At 37.6% G+C, this 17,257-nt stretch overlaps 1 protein-coding gene across 1 annotated transcript in view; it reads right to left on the bottom strand.

Moving 5' to 3' along the window:
* Nucleotides 1-855: 855 nt before the first annotated feature.
* slx1 (structure-specific endonuclease subunit SLX1) overlaps nucleotides 856-17,257 on the bottom strand; it is a 56,969-nt gene continuing 40,567 nt past the window's right edge. Inside the window, exon 4 of the mRNA XM_090380729.1 lies at nucleotides 856-1,281. Coding sequence (XP_090236855.1) covers nucleotides 856-1,281 — 426 coding nt within the window. The remainder of the gene's footprint in view (nucleotides 1,282-17,257) is intronic.

Raw genomic sequence — 17,257 nt, 5'->3', positions numbered from 1 at the left:
AAAGAGAAACCACTATTACTGCATGAAATTATTTAAATTTTCTGTTTATTGGGATACTTCACAGTATAAAAATCCCTTCAAGCACTTTCAACATTAAAATATGCATATTAGTTGTTTCTGACCCCCTTACTGAATCCTGTGTTCAGAACAATATGAGAGGTGATGTCTGTAAATCAGATTAAATTCAATTAATTAATTCTGCTGAACATGCAAAACTGCTTCCTGAACTTCCACATAAAATTCTCAGCTTATAATTCTATGCAAAAATTCTTTGAATTAGTGAAACAATGCATAAATTTTGATGAAGTACATATATAAAACCAACCTGGGTTCTTTGAAAAGACTGCTAAAATTCTTAGCAACAATATAAACTATATTGACAAGATTAGTCAAAGCTTGGGAACAAATAAAAACAACAGTAATTCCCCTCTATTAGGTACTCCGAGTATCTAATAGAGAGGAATTAGAGTTAGGGGTGTTATCCTCTAACTCAGAGTATCTAATTTTGATCCATTGGAAGATTTTCAATGGATTATACAGCAGACAATAGAAAAGGCCCTCTGAAAATGCTAAAAACTCAGAACCAGTTCATATAGGAAGGGAAAGATCCCAATTCTAAACAACTGAAATCTATAAATAATTCATGTGGCAATAGTGTTTTGATCTTTTAAAATATATTTTTTAACAGCCACCACTAAAGTATATTAGAAAGTTACAATGGTAAATTTAAATTAATTTCTGTTACCCAAATTGCTTTTATTATAATTCAAATAATAAATTATTTAATCTACAATATCATGATTACACATAAAACCATAAATAACATGATTATACATAAAAAAAAAAAAAAATACATTATAAGCCTGTATCCTTTCTCAGCTGCGATGCCCAATGTTCTTCAGCATCATCATCATCCAATCCTAAAAGGCAAGGATCCCGATAGCATCCCCAACTGTAGCGAACAAGATCCCCCCATAACATATGCTGGTTACAAACAGGACAAGACCCTTCAACTGGTATCAAGCGATTCTGTTCCGCATTTTCTTCAAGGAAACAATCAGCCAAACATATATTATGATATGGCTGATTGCATTTAGGACTGATACATGATAAGGACTTGTGATCCCTTTTAATAGCTTTGAAACATATTTTGCATTTTTGTTTTGTGGGTGTTGGCAGAGGTGGTACAGATTTCTTTTCTGGTGATTTTTCATTTGAAAGTTTCACACATTTCACTGGACCATAAGCAATTGGCATGTGAGGTGGGGGGAGATCTTCTGGCTATATATAACAGGAAGATAAATATAAAATTTACTTTGTTTTGTTTAACCTTACTACACATATATAAATAAATAAAGTTAGATATCTAACTTTATTTATTTATGCACTTGTTTATTAATTATAAAATTAAGACAAGTAATTAAAGGTTAAAATTAAAGGAAAAACACACAACTAGCAACTTTTAAAAATCACAACCTGGAGACTTAAGACAAATCAGTCTTTCAGCCAGAACATACTACAATGCCACAGTCAAGTTTCTTCAAATCAATGAGTAATTTTTCAGGAACATATCATACAATACAAATGGAAAATTATGCATATCACTATAAAACAAAAAAATCATTTTTTAAAAATTTTCTTTGTTTATATATTCTAAAAGTACTTTAATTACCCTCCTCACACCTTCCTATTTCATTCAGTGCTGTTATGGGAGATTCTAAGGCAGAGAATACTTAACCCACAACCAAAACTAGATGTTATTCAGTATTGGCTATTCAAATGTTTTGTATTCTGTGCCATTTTTCCAATTGGGAGATGGAGGAGAGGAATAAACTTGAACTGAAAACCTTCCTTCAATTTCAGATAGTGGACAAAATAATGGACACACCTACTAAAAGTCAGTTAATACAATTAGTTCTGCCATAATGCAGTACATGTGTTTCTAAAATTCTCCACATTATGGTATTTCATGCATTAAAAACAACAGGGCTTATGGGAAAAATAGGGATCGGAGCAGAGCATTAAAAAAAAAAAACGTTCAGTCTGGTAAGTAAAACACTAAAAAAAGTTAGAAACCCAATAAAATTGCTAACAGAGGTTTAAACATCTTAATTTCTAATAAATAAATATTACGGTAAATACAGCGCTTTACCTTGACAAGATATGTTTTGCTTGATTGATATTTCTTCACTGACATTTTTCTTTTTTGGATTGTAAAATTTACAAAAAAAAGCAAATCAATAACAACAAACACAGGACACACAAATTGCACAAGTGAAACAAATTTACAAAGCTTAAAAAATAGGAATAAAGAGATTCTAAAAATTTATTTATGTTTTTTATATGATTGAAGATTTCATGGAAGGGGAAACACATTTCCCCACAATAACGTAAAAACCCACACATTCCAGCTATCAGTATTATGGCAAATGCAGTTTACTACCCATTTATAATTATATTGCACTAACAGAAAAGCCCAATAAACCAGGAACTGTGAATTGTTTTTGTTTTATGGTAGTGACCTCCAGAAATGTGCTCCTCCGAGATAGCGTAAGCAGATACACTGTCCCGTATCACAAAATTTCTGTTTGAGTCGGCCTACAATGTAAAAAATTGAGTTGGCCTACAATGTGAAAAATTGAGGGCCTACAATGTCACCTGCTATCTTGTGAATACAGCGAACAACAACAATGTGTCTCTAAATAATACAACTACAGTAAATGGGAAATATAGCTCTCACACATTTGATATTTCTTAAGTTTCATAACTTCTATGTATTGCTGTGCAGGTTGCTATTCGGCTTGGCTGAGTTTTCGTTCACTATGGTGTTACTTTCAGATGAAATCGCGCATGAGCCAACATGAAAATCGCGTTATACTGCATTGTTTTCTAATATATCAGTCGCATTGGAACAAATTCACGTTTTGAAAATGTGTGTTATAGCAGAATTGACTGTATAATGCTATGCCACAATGCATAACCAGGAAAACGCTTATACAGCATGACACAGAATCCACAAGACTGAAACTGTCTTATAGGGATATGGAATCATTTTCCCAATAGAAAAATCACCAATTCACACAAGTTGGATGGTGATGGAAACCTGGCTAGGCACCACTCCACAAATTTGTGAGATTGATGCCAGGTAACTGGAAAGGCTATGGCAGATGAGTAACTTCACGTTCATGATCTTCTCTGAACCACCATTTAATAATACATTCTCTCGAATGGGCGAACTGAAACGGCATGACATGTAGATGACTGCTCAGGATGGCTGATAGCCATCTACTTGGTTGTTTGCACCAAGATGGGGCATATATTGGGATTAGTATTAGTATTAGTAATGGCCGCATGGTGCAAGAAAGCCTATGGCTTATGCTGCACCAGCCAAAAAAAAAAAAAAAATATCCAAACAAAACAATGATAAAAACAAAAAATAAATAAATAATAATAATTAATAAAAAAAAAGAGGAAATTAAACCTATCACCCTATGCGCTTCCCTGACCCGATGGTACTATCCAGATGACCTTTGAATTTCCCCAAACTGTCGGCCTCTACCACCCACGAAGGCAACTTATTCCAGTAATTTATAACGTGCTGGCTAAAATAAAACTTCCTGCAGTCCAATCTAAACATTTCCTCCCGTAACTTGAATTTATGTCCCCTAGTTCTAGCATCATTTATAATCTTGAAAATTTCGTCCTCATTCATTTTACTGATGCCTCTCAGATCCTTAAACACCTCAATCAAATCTCTTCTAAGGTGTCTAGTTTCCAAACTCTGCAACCCACATATTCGAAGTCTTTCTTCATAAGGACGCCCTTTTGCTGATCTCACCAGGCGAGTTACCCGTCTTTGCACCCTTTCAAAAGCTCAATGTCTTTCTTTAGGTGCGGTCTCCATACTTAAACACAGTATTCCAAGTGTGGTCTAACAAAAGCCTTATATAATGGGATTATCACGTCCCTATCTCTATTTGCAAAAGTTCGATAGATCATCGATAGGACACCATGGGCCTTCCTTGCAACCTGTTTACAATGCTCAGAGAATTTCATGTCTGACAGTATCGTAACACCCAAGTCCCTTTCCTCCAGTACTGGGTTTAGTTGAACTCCACCAAGCAAATAAGTTATTTTGGGATTACTGTTTCCCAGGTGTAATACCTTACACTTTGTTGGATTAAAGCATAGCTGCCATTTTTCTGACCATTCCTGAAGTCTATCTAGGTCTCTCTGAAGAAGCTCAGCTTGACAGTGACCAGAGTCTAGTGATGCTCGCATAATTAGCCTCAATGGTTCAATGCACTCACTTGCTGCCTCCCTTAAGATTATAGGGTATATTCCATCAACTCCAGGAGCCTTACTGGTCTGTAGGCTTGAAAGTTATTTCATTACATAATCTTGCGAAATTTCAATATCATTAATTACATATTTTTTAACTTCGCTCCCACAATTTCCCATTGCCACAAAAGGTTTTTCATTAGTAAATATCAATGCAAAATAACTGTTGAGTTCATCTTCAACGGCAGCTGGTGTATTTAATACTATCCCCTTTCCCTTACGTAAAGGTCCGATCTGGTTTGTCCTGCTCTTCTTGGCATTTATATATGTGAAGAATTCCTTATCCCCCCTCTTTGCTCTGTTTGCTAGTGATTTCTCATAAACTGCCTTTGCCTGTCGAACCTTTTCTGTGGCTCTATTACAGATCACCTTGTAGCTGTTATAGGCTTCAATACTTTTTATTGCTCTGTAACCTTTCCATGCCACCTTTTTCTGCTCAAGGGATGAAAGGACTCAGGTAATTCCAGAGAAATGTATCCCAACACTATTACAAAACTGCCTGAATTCTTTCCTGTCAGACATAAGCACTCAAAAGGTACAGTTCCTTCAGCTGCTGCTGAACATGTACACATCTATTCACCACAAAAATATGAAAGGTACCTTGTTAGATCACATCACATTCCGCAGCTGTTCAGTTTATGCTCTTAGGATTGAAACCCAACAATGGCATCCATCTATGCGCAACTCTCTTCTGACCATTTTCATTACAGACAGGTTGATCCTAACCCACAATTTATTCTACATACAGTTGATTGGCAACTGCTCATTTGTTACACTTTGTAATCCACACTTAATCATTAGACATTCCTGTTGTGGAGTGTGCACCGCCACTACATTTTAATGGTAGCACCTTGTCTTTTGTTGATCAAATTAATCCTTTCTGTTTCGTCATGTGGCAAGCCTTCTGATAGATGTTACCAGACCATCCACCTATTAACTGAGTGCAAACCCAGGATATTCCAATGTCCACAAGGATATCAAGCATCAGCACACATCTGCTGATGAAATATCAGAGTGTGCTAATGTTAGGTTTTACTTGAATTAACCATCTATCAGACAAAAGTCACACAAGCAGGCAAGTTAGTGTACTAAATTCATCCTTCAGTTGTTTCCCCCCCTCAAAAAGGCCTGCCCATTTTGCAATGCCATCAATTATTTTAACAATATGAGACATAAATCCTAGCAGAAGTGACAGACAACTTGAAAGCCCATTTGAACTACAAAGGATCAGTGACAAGTAGTCAGACTTCTGTAAATAAAATGATATATTACTCTCAGAGAAGAATATATAGAGGGAACTACCAAAGCTGAGTGAAGGTAATGCTCCAGAGTGGATGGCATACATCCTGTTGGAGATGTTAATAAAGATCATCATTGGACTGGGATAATCCCTCACTCCAGATTGGAAAAGTGCTAATGGCTCCCCAATCCACAGAGGGGGTGTGAAAAACGTGATGGGCAACTACAGATAAGAAAGTTTGACTTCAGTGGTGGGAAAGATCATGGAATCTGTAGTGAAGGATATAATACAGGACTATCTCAATAGGAATGATGCCCTTAATGGATTATAACATGGGTTCATAAAGGAGATCTTGCCTGATCAATCTGATTAATTATTATCATGAAGTTATAAAAAAGTTGGATGCAAGAAACTGTGACATTATGTACCTTGATTTCAGAAGCTTTTGATATGGTTCTCCAATAAAGACTGTAATATAAACTGGAGACAATTGTGGTTAATAGCAAAATCCTTCACTGGATCAACAGCTATCTAAAACATAGGACAATGAGTGTAGCCATAAATGGACATTCCTCAGGGATAAGTGTTAAGGTCATTTCTGTTTCTTACATTCTTTAAAGACACTGGTGAAGGAGAGTGCAAGGGAAGTTGTCATTTTTTTGCCAACTTTGATTTAAAGGTAAGAAGGGTGGTTAACAACCATTTTGCTTCAATGCATAAGGTTTTGCACCTAGGGAACAGAAATCCAATTTACTTTACAAGATGTTACAAGGAGATAGATTTACAAGAAGTTACAAGAGAGGAAGAGGGGTTAAAAGTGGTTCAGGGTGAAAAAAACACTTAGGAGGTTACAATTTAGTCAGACATTAAATTTTCTATGCGAGTGGTGGTGAAAGTGTAGAGAGGCTGCTAGGAAAGCACATGGTGTCCTATACATGATATATAGGACCTTTGCGAGTAGAGAAAAGATGTTATTGTTCCTTTATTCTCATATAAAGATGATGGCGAGAGTGATTCAGAATACTGTGCTCACATCATCTAATTATGTGCGCTGCACTGATTACAGTGGGGCCTAGACTTCTGATAACATCGACATCTGATATTCTCAGGAACTGATATAATCTCCTTTTATTTTAAGGACTGATGATATTTGCAGGAACCGATGGCTTTCCGATATAGCATTGGTGGAAATTTACAGACACGTGGAACATCACTTGTACAATTGTTCTCAACCAATTAGCATCTGTTATTGTTCACCACAACATTCCCACGTGTTACAGTACTCTGGACAGTTTATCTTCTGCTTGATGTACTTGTTCAGTGTGTAAGCAGTATATTTTTGTTAATTTTGCATAATTACAGTAATTTAATTGTGGTTATTTTTGAATTTATTAATTAAATAAATTGAAATTAAATAACCATGGCTCCTGAAGCACAAGTTAAGAATAATATTTCTATTAAAGTGAAGCAGGAGATTATAAAAAAACATGGAGTAAAAATTAATGCATTAATAAATGAGTATAGTTTCCCTCAATCAACTGTTTCTACAACAGTTAAAAACAAAATGATATTCTAAAGAGTGTTAAAGTTAGTGATGATTCCACATCAGTGCATAAGAGAAGAGACTTTATTGTGGAAATGGAAAGGCTTTTGCTAATTAGGGAAAAGCAGATGAAGGGTGATACTGCCCAGACAATTTATCTGAGAATGTGCTAAGCAGATCTATGACAGTCTGAAACTTTTACAGCTCTATCAACCAGTGGCAGTGCTGTGAGCTTCAAAAAAAGGTCAAATATCAAAGTGCCAAAAGGCATGAGGAGGCACCCAGTGCTGATAAAAAGCAGCTGAAGCCTTGGAATTGAATTCCAAGAGTTTGTTGATCAGGAGAGTTAGTTTCCCCAGCAGGTTTTTAATGTTGATGTAACCATCCTCTTCTGGAAGCAAATGTCCAGGAAAACATATGACTAAGGATGAGGCTAGTTTACCGGTGCATAAGCCTATGAAAGATAGGCTCTCTCTCCTGTTGGGTGCCAATGCCTCTGGAGATTTTAAGCTGAAGCATTTGCTGATGTATCACTCTAACACTCCCAGAGTATTTAAACAACAAAAAGTCAACAAAGGCATGCTGGGAGTGTTTTGGCACAGTAACAAGAAGGCCTGGGTTACAAGATATGTCTTCAATGAATGGGTGCATGCATTTTTCTGTCCTTCAGTGAAGAGTTACCTTGAGAAAAATAAGTTCTTGTGAAGGCACTGCTTCTGCTGGATAATGCACCAGGCAATGATCCCAAACTTGTTCAATCTTTAGTGAAAATGCTGTCACTCTCAAAGATTTTTGGAGGTTGAACTTCAATATCCAACTGTGCGAGGCTGATCGTAAGTGCTTGGAATAATGTTTCCACCAGGTGTTTAAATTCAGCCTGGTAAAACATCTGGCCTTTAATCATCCATAACTTCGACAGATTTGAAGGTGATGGTGCTTTGACCAGTGATACTGTCACTCTTGGTAAATCAATGGGTCTGGAGGTTGACAAAGAATGTGGAGGACCTTATTGACACTCATGGAGGTGAGGCTAACAACAGAGGAGCTACAAAAGTTGGAGAAAATTACGGAGTCACACTGGAAAGGAAGAAGACGACACCCAAAAAGTGTCAGCTGAAGACTCTCATTTCTTCTTGGGAGCATTTAGGATGTGGTAAAAAAAAACAACAAACCAAAATTGAAAACACTGAACTCATGATGTGCAAAATGGGACTAAGTCATTTCTTGCTTCAGGAAGCTACAAAAAATTTGTCAAAAACAGCTCACTTTTTTGCATGTAGCAGCAAAAGACAAAAGACTAAAATGACATGTGATGCCTGGTCTAGTCCCACAACCACTAGGCTAATGCTCCTAAAAAAAAAATCAAATAACAACAACAACCCCTATGCCTCCATTGATTTCATCAGCCCTGCACTTTAAGTCTAAGGTAAATGCTAATTTGTTTTTTATTTTGTTTTAAAATGTTTTATGACTATTTATTACCTACTGGATAATCCTCAACTTCCACTCAAGGCAAATTTCTTTATCTTCAAGGAAAATAAGTCCTAGGAAGTCCTATGTCCTTTAACTTGCTATGACTGACTGCCTGTTTAAGCTTAGCATCAAGGCACACAGATTCATTTAGTATTTTTCTCCCTCTTTTTACCTTACAGTTGACTATTACATTTTTTGTTACTGGCTATCTCAGTGACAGAGATATGACTCAACCAGAAATGTTCATAAACAACCGTAAGCTTTATTAAATCCATACGGGAAAGGGGTCAATAACAACACTATTTTAAATATATATTTTAATTAATGCTAGCACAATAGAGAGGGCATAATAAAATTAAGGGGCATATATAAACTTAAAAAAAAAAATTACAACATATGTTCAATATGGCTACCATTTTGGTCTTTACCACTGTAGCCTAACTATTGACTACTGAAGCTCTGGCAGAGACCTGTGCTTATTGCTAAATACTTTATTGTTTAAGAATCCCCACAAAAAGTAATTATGGGGTGTTAATTTCAGGGAGCATGGTGGGCATTCAATGGAACCCCACTATCTAATCCTTTTTGTCTAGGAATTCAAGGACAATTTTAGCACTGTGAAGCGGTCTCCATCTTGCATAAAGAAAAGTAAGGCTGAAAATTGATTTTGGATTACATTAATGGAACGGTTTTGTCTTTTAGCAGTCTCAGATAGCTTTCTCCTGTCACAGTTCCCTTAAAAAAAAAAAAAAAAAAGGTCTGATAACATATGTCCAAATTCCAACCAAGATTGTCAAGCCAGGAGCATTTAAATCCTTATTAAAGAATAAATGAATATTATAAGAGAGTAATAAACATAGTTATGGCAATTAACAGTCCTTTTAGTTTAAATGTGGCTTCATCAATCCACAAAACACTTTCAAGATATCTGGGTTTGTGATTTGTGATACACATGCCAAAAGCCATTCAGTAAATTCCAATCTTCTATCTGGGTCATCCTCATCCAAACTTTGTAGCCGCATATGATAAACCCTGAATTTAAGTTCCGTTATGATTCTATTTAAATTTTTTTTTTAGGTATTTTAAGTTCCAAATTTCACTTTATTTTGAAAATTTTCAGACTTCTTTCAATATTCTCTCTTAGGAATTTCAAACTGGCATATGTCTTTGGAATCAAGTGGAAATAGTGAACAAACTAGTGAAAAGTTTTGGTAGTTTGTGCACTGTTCTCACTTCATCAAACTTCATTACAATTTGCTTTATGATCTTTATTGTGGGTGGGTAGTTATGTCCAAAAAACTTCTTGAAATGGCATGCAACTACTACACCATTTTCATATTTTTCATGCCCCTTTACAGTTTCAATCCTCTCCTTCATTGTAAGGCTCATGATACTTTCTCTGTGTTCAAATTATTCTGAAACGATTAAAAAAAAAAGATGGCAAACTATTTTTCAAGTAACTTATACATATTTAAGATATTTAAGATACCAGTTTCTTTACTTATGGAATGCTATTTGGTTGCAACAATCACTGTGCCCCATATCATAGCATTATATGAGGCTGCTCTGAAGCTTGACATATACACTCAGTGATTATTGAACCATGATCATCCCATCCGTAATGGACTATACTAAACAGTTTGCAGTATAAAAAGCTGAACAGCTTTGTGCGCAAGAGCAGTCGTAATTTGCATCTGGTCATGCAAGTCAAAGTGATAAAGTAGCAGTTATGGGATGTAATAGAGATATCATGGAGCTTCTAAAGGGCATGATTGTGGGAGCTCATTCGTTGGGTACTTCCATATTGGAAATGGCACAACCTTGTCAGTTGCTCACAGTCCACTGTGCTTAAGGTGCACAAAGAATGGTGCCAAACAGGTCAAACTACCTCCCGCTGACAGAACTGTAAAGAATTACAGTTCTGTCAGTGGGAGACGTTTTTGCTGAATGACATGTGCAGTGTATTGTAGGGGGTCACTGTGCAATAGTTGACATCGTAATATAATATGGCAAATGAAAGAACAATACCCCAAATGACAATGTTCCACACACTCAAATATATGGGGTTCTACAGCACACAACCCAAGAGACACCCTTTCCTCAATGCTGATCATCGTCGACAGTGAATGCTGTGGAATCAACAATGTGCTGGTTGGATTAGCCCAAATACCTGGTGCGCATACTGATGGATGCCTTCATGCGGCACAAACAACATGAGTCCACGGACCCATCACGTACAGTGCCCAATATCCAGACAGGTGATGGTGGTTGCTAATATGGGGCATATTTTGCTGGAAAGAACTAGGAACCCTGGTGAAAATGGACCAACTTTTCACTGGTGATGTCTACCATCACATCTTAGGACACCATGTGCACCCTGCCATGTTGCATTTTTCCTAGAGAGAAACTGGATCTTCCAGGACAACAATGCGCCATGTCATCAGGTCCACACTATGCATGAATAGTTCAAGGAACACAGTGAAGATATCCACCTCATTTGGCCTCCAAATACACCAGACCCTGATTCAATTGAACACCTGTGGGGTGATTTGGACAGGATGAGTGAGGCGTATGGACAGACAACTATCACCTATTCCAAACAGTGGAAAGCCCTGGCAGCATGGCTGCAGGTCCCTACAGACATCTTCAAACATCTAGTGGAGTCAATGCCTAGGCGAATTGTAGCTGTTATCCACGTCAATGTGGCCCAACACTGTATTACATAGGTGGTCATAATTCAGTGATCACTGAACATATATATTTAGCTACATACAGACTGGTTCACAAGTAAGGAAACATGTTTGACTGTAAATAACAACACTATTTTAAATAAACTGGCTGAGTGCCTGTTTAGGCTTAGCACCAAGGCATGTAGGTTCATTTAACATTACTGGCAATCCCAATGATATATTTTTCAACCAATATACTGTATATGTCAAGCAGCCTCATATAATAATGTGATGGGGAAGCACTCACATAGCAACTGAACAGTAATAAAATAATCACTTTATAGTGATATCCCTCCCTTGACTAAAACAAAGATAATGCATGCATTATCACTGAAATGCTCTGTATGAGAACCAAGAATCTTTACTTATGGGGGAACATTTGGTCACAGGACCAATTTAGAGAACAAACTGTGGATCTCTAATTCAAAAGGCAGGGCAGCATAAAGGACTACATGGAATAACTAAAGATCATATAGAACATTAGAGCTATGTTAAGAACTTTGGGTGTGCAACTTGCTATCTACTTTCTCTTAACAGTTAATTAGTAATAAAGTTACTTATTTTTCTTTAGTCTATGCTCAACAACTTGACATGGTATACAATTAGTAGTGGCAAGTGATGCAAGAAAGCAAGCTTATATAGCATCAGACAACAATACACACTTTACCAATCCATACCTTCAAAGAATTTGTATAGTTCTTTGAATTTATAACCATCCACTTCCACAACAACAGATGGAAGCCTATTCCAACAATCAACCACTCGCTGGTTGACTGTTGGAATTTTAAGCCATTCAAGGCCTTAACATCTCAATCAATATACCCCACAGGTGCCTAGTCTACAGATGCTGAAATTTGCAGAAATGAGGCCTTTCTAGGTAAGAGCACTCCTTTGTTCCCTTCACCAATCGGGTTGCCCTTCTCTGCACTCATTTCAGTAGATCTACATTCTTCCTAGATCTCCTGAGCTGTCCTGGCAGCATGTCTGCACTGCTCAGAGAATTTAATATGTCTGCACAATTACCCAAGGTCTTTTTCATTTTCTACTACTCTGAGTGTAGTTCCACAGAGTTGATAAGTTACTCTGAGATTACTGCTACTCATATGCAGTACACTGCATTTGTGAAAGTTAAACGTCATCTGCCATTTCTCAGCCCATCAACCAAATTTTTTTAGACCTTGTTGCAGAAGCTCACTCTGATTACTGACATTAACCGTCCTGCCAACCTTCGTATCATCTGCAAACTTACACATTAAGACTGATATCCATTCATAATTATCATTAATAAATATTGAAAAGAACAATGGGCCCAGCACTGAATCCTGGGGAACTCCACTGATAACATTAGTCTGCAAAGAGCAGAGTCCATTGATAACCATGCTCTGTCTTCTATCACTTTACCATTCCTTTATCCACAGCAGTAACTTGACTTTAATGCCACATTGCTTAAATTTATACAGCAGTCTTCTGAATACAACAGCATCAAAAGCATTCCTGAAAACCAAGTATATGATATCAAAATTATTTTTTGCATCCAGTTCCTTCATCACTGCATTATAGTAACCTAACAAATTGATTAGACAAGACTGCCCTTTACAAATCTATCTGTGACTGCAGTATAAATGCATTCCTGTCCAGATGGTCTTGCATTACTTCTTCTTTAACCAGTGATTCTATTATTTTTTCTGAAACAGATGTTAAGCTAACAGGTCTATAATTACTCATGTCACCTTTTGATCCCCCCTTTATGAATTGGGGGGTTACATTCAGGCATCTCCAGTCCATAGGGACCCTCCATGAATCCAAGAATGCTCTCATAATTATGGCTAAGAGTTTGCTCATCTCCTTTGCTCTTTCCCTTAATATTATTGAATAGTTCCCATCCACCCTAGGTGCCTTTTTTTATGTTCAGCTTCAACAATTTCTCTTCAGTTATCACAAAGTCATTTAGCTGGAATTTGATAAACTTCTGACATCCCCTCCCATAAAGAATTCCTCTTGCATGAATGTAGATGCAAAATATCTATTCAATTTGCCAACTAGCTTGGCAGGGTCATCAACAATTAACCATTAACATCAAGTGGCTCAATGTGATTCAAACCCTTTCTTCTACTGTTAATACAAGCATAGAAGCCTTTGTGCTTTCTTTGGCAATCTTCACCAGAGATGTCTCATAATCTGCCTTAGCTTGCCTAATCTCCTTTGTGACTTGATTATAGACTAATTTATATCTACCATCATCTTCTGTATCGATTGATAATTTATATGCATCCCATGCACTTTTCTTCTCTGCCATGTGTCTCAATAGTTCATTCAACATCCATTTAGGTCTAAGCCTTGAACAGTATTTCTTCGTTGGTAAGAAAAGCCTAGTAGCTTCTTTGATTACTTCCCTGAATGCTTCCCATTTTGAATTTTCTGTTGGTAATGTCATCAGTGTTTGGTAATTTGGTAACTGTTTGTTATTTGGAGCATTAGCAACTAAGGCCATATTGCTCCAGGGATATGTAGTGGTCATTCCCTGACCTTTCCCCATCCTCCGTATTTGGTGTTCACGGGATCGAACCCCAGTCTAATCAAGAAGCGTGTACTACGCACTGCTGCTCCTGCCTACCTGGCTACAACGTCATCAGTTGATCCCACTGTAGTCACCCTTACGAAAGCAGAAAGCAAAAGCCCATCTCTTTACCCTCGACATTAGTTATGTCTTTATTTAAATTCAACATTAGTGCACTGTGATCGCTGCCATCCAGTGTGTCTTTTACAAGCAAATTCTTAATGCATATGTAGAATCACTGCTGGTAACCAAATCAAGAGTAATGCTTCCTCTTGTTGCTTCTCTAACATGATGTTAGAAATAGGTCACCAAGAAATCTACAAAAGTCTTGCCAGAGTGTGAGTGACAATCACAGTCATTAGGCATATTAGTGAGGCTTGGTTTGGTTTTTTTTTTTTTTAGGAGCATTAGCAACTAAGGCCATATTGCTCCGGGAAATGCGGTGGTCATTCCCTGACCTTTCCGCATCCTCCGTATTTGGTAGTGACAGGCTCAAACCCCGGTCTAATCAAGAAGCATGTGCTACGCACTGCTGCTCCTTCCCACCTGGCTACGGAGGCGCCTATTGGTGAGGCAAGACTGGTGAGGGGAATGAAGGGATCCTCTTACCAAGACAGTCTTCAGTTCTGCAAATTGTAGTGGCTGGAGACTAGGCACCTGCGAGGTGATCTGATTGAGGTGTATAAGGCCTTGAATGGGTTGAGCACGCTGAATTCTGATGGGATTCTTCCACTTGTTCAGATTACGAACCTAAGGGGGCATAAATTCAAATGCAGAATAGATGTGCGGAAATTTGCCTTTAGCCAGCGGGTGGTTAATTTCTGGAACAAATAAATTTAAGGAGGAACTGGACAAACATTTAAGGGAATTGTTTTGTAAATTTTTTTTTTTTGGCTGATGCTGCATAAGCTCATACACTTGCTTTCTTGCATCATATGCCACTACTACTACTACTATACTAGACTGACTCAACTGATTGCACTGGTCACCTAAGTCAACTGGATGCACTACCTTAGATTTAATATGCTTCTTAACTAAAAGCATAACCCTTCCTCCTGTATACATTGTACTCCTCATGCCTGAATTCAGCATCCCAACAATATCACATCTCTGAATTCCCTCCCAACAATGTCTGCATTTGATGCCTTAAACAGTATTTTAAATACATCAAATTTATTTACAAAGCTCCCAGCATTAGTGTACATGCAAGTGTAGATGCACAAGTTTCTTACCCTTGGCTACCCTTACACAGCCCATGTATTCACTGGTTCCATGATGACCCTCAGTAGGGTCTGAAATAACCAACACCTTGTTTTTCCAGGCTGCTGCATCTTTCAATAGAAGCACTTCAAGAATTGCCTTCACATCTGCTTGCAGTTCTAGTTAACCTATTAGTCCATGTATCTCCCCCCCCCAAACTAACAGTTTTCTGATCCACCTATCACTACCTTGATAGCATTGGCAAATATTCTTTTACCCCTTCTATTTAAGTAAATTCCATCCCTGTAAAAACAGCTTCTCTCTTGTTAACAAGCACAGATCATACTGGGAAAAAGTCTACACCATGAGCCTTGCACACATTCTGTCCAGGGTCAAATCAATTGACAAGGCTCTCAACATGTACTCCCTCCTATCATGACTGGGCAGAATTGCAGGCACTTTCAAATTCAATCCTAACTTACGCCTTTTCCCCCCAACATTTCCCTGTACTTGTTGAGTAAGCCCCCCCCCCCCCCAGATCTACTCTTAATATCATTAGTGCCAATGTGTACAACAATATCACCTTTTGTGCCCGTAAAAGATGGTATCTGCTCTACATCTTCTACTTTTGCCCTCTGGCAGACATACCCTGGCCCTATTCCACCTCTCCTTCTTGAACAACATATTTCCTGTTTCCCTGACAATAGAGTCACCAACAATAATCGCCACCTTTGGGTCCAACCCACTCTGCTTGGAGATCACTGCTATGTTGCCTGATGCATAAGCGTGAGCTCTGGCATTCAGTTGGGCAGCTGAGAGCTTGACGGCCCCCCATTTTGATTCCTTCGAAGGCATCAACTCTACTCTTCAAACCTCTCACAAATGCCTATCAGAATGCTGAACTAGTGCATAATTTCTTCACACTTTCTGCATTTAACACACACACACACACAAACCCAGACCCCCCTACCCCCGGCCATCAGTGCTGGCAGGATATTTTGCAAGGTGGTGCATATGGGAATAAATTTTTTGTTTACCAAATTTTCGAATACATGCAATATCTTAATTAAGTCAAGTTTGACTGATTTACACATGCAGACGAGCCAATGTTTCGTGTAGAATTTTTTTTTTTAGAATTTGTATTGTTTTAATGTTTCAATAAATTAATGAAAATATTAAAATTGTGTATTACTTTGAAATCCAATGGTGGTGCACTTGCACCACCTTACACCATGCTGCCGGCACTCATGCCCTTGGCCAACACTCATGCCCATATCCTGTTCCAGAGAGATTGACAAATATTGCACAAGTAGCACATTTTGTTAAGCTGTGATTCGTAGGAGAATTGCTCCCTTCGATTCTCCCCCAAGCCACAGCATTCCAGCTTGTGCTCATTGTTTTGTTGCTCTAGTCTGGGGCATGAGTTCCATTTAAATACAATTAATTGACAATATTACACTAAGCTTATAGATTCCTAAGTGCAGCAATACGTATTATCAAGTTTTATGTTATACCTTGCACTATCTATAATTATCAATGTGCTAGCCCAAATCTCCACAGGAACAAGAGAATTATTTCATACCTTATGACAGGAATTATTAACACATTCTTTGCAAGAAGGGTTGGGCTTGATTCCAATTTCACTCTTGATCCATAAGACTGCTGAATAATGGTCACAAAGGCAAGAGAACTCTGTTCCAATTTATGTAACTCAAAAGATAAGCAAAATATTTCTAGTAATTTACTTCATGTCTAAGCTTAGTTGGTAATAAATGTTTTATCAGAACACTGTCTTCCAAGACATGCATCACTGTAAGCCATAATACTTTAATATGCCTATGGATGAGAAGCATATTCAAACTAGATATACAGGATTATGCAGGCTAGATGGCACAGCAACCTAGTGTCATGCAGAATCATTTAGGATGACTTTCACACGATAAGGAGGAAGACCTTAAAACACTTGACATAATTATGTATTCTCCCAGAAACAATTCAAGTAATATACAATGCCAGTGACTATCCATATGCCACTATTACTCCCCCCCCCACCTTTCTCTAACTTCTGTAGCCCACATAAAAGTTCTCTCTCACAACGTTAAATGCCCTAAGTGGTCACGAATTTCACGTGGCATATTTTGAAATAGAGAAAGGAACTTACTAACTGTAATAAC

Source organism: Mastigoproctus giganteus, chromosome 9 (assembly GCF_048544385.1).
Source record: "Mastigoproctus giganteus isolate SK-2022 chromosome 9, ASM4854438v1, whole genome shotgun sequence".
In the NCBI taxonomy this organism is placed as follows: Eukaryota; Metazoa; Arthropoda; class Arachnida; order Uropygi; family Thelyphonidae; genus Mastigoproctus; species Mastigoproctus giganteus.
This window is presented reverse-complemented; position numbering and strand designations above follow the sequence as displayed.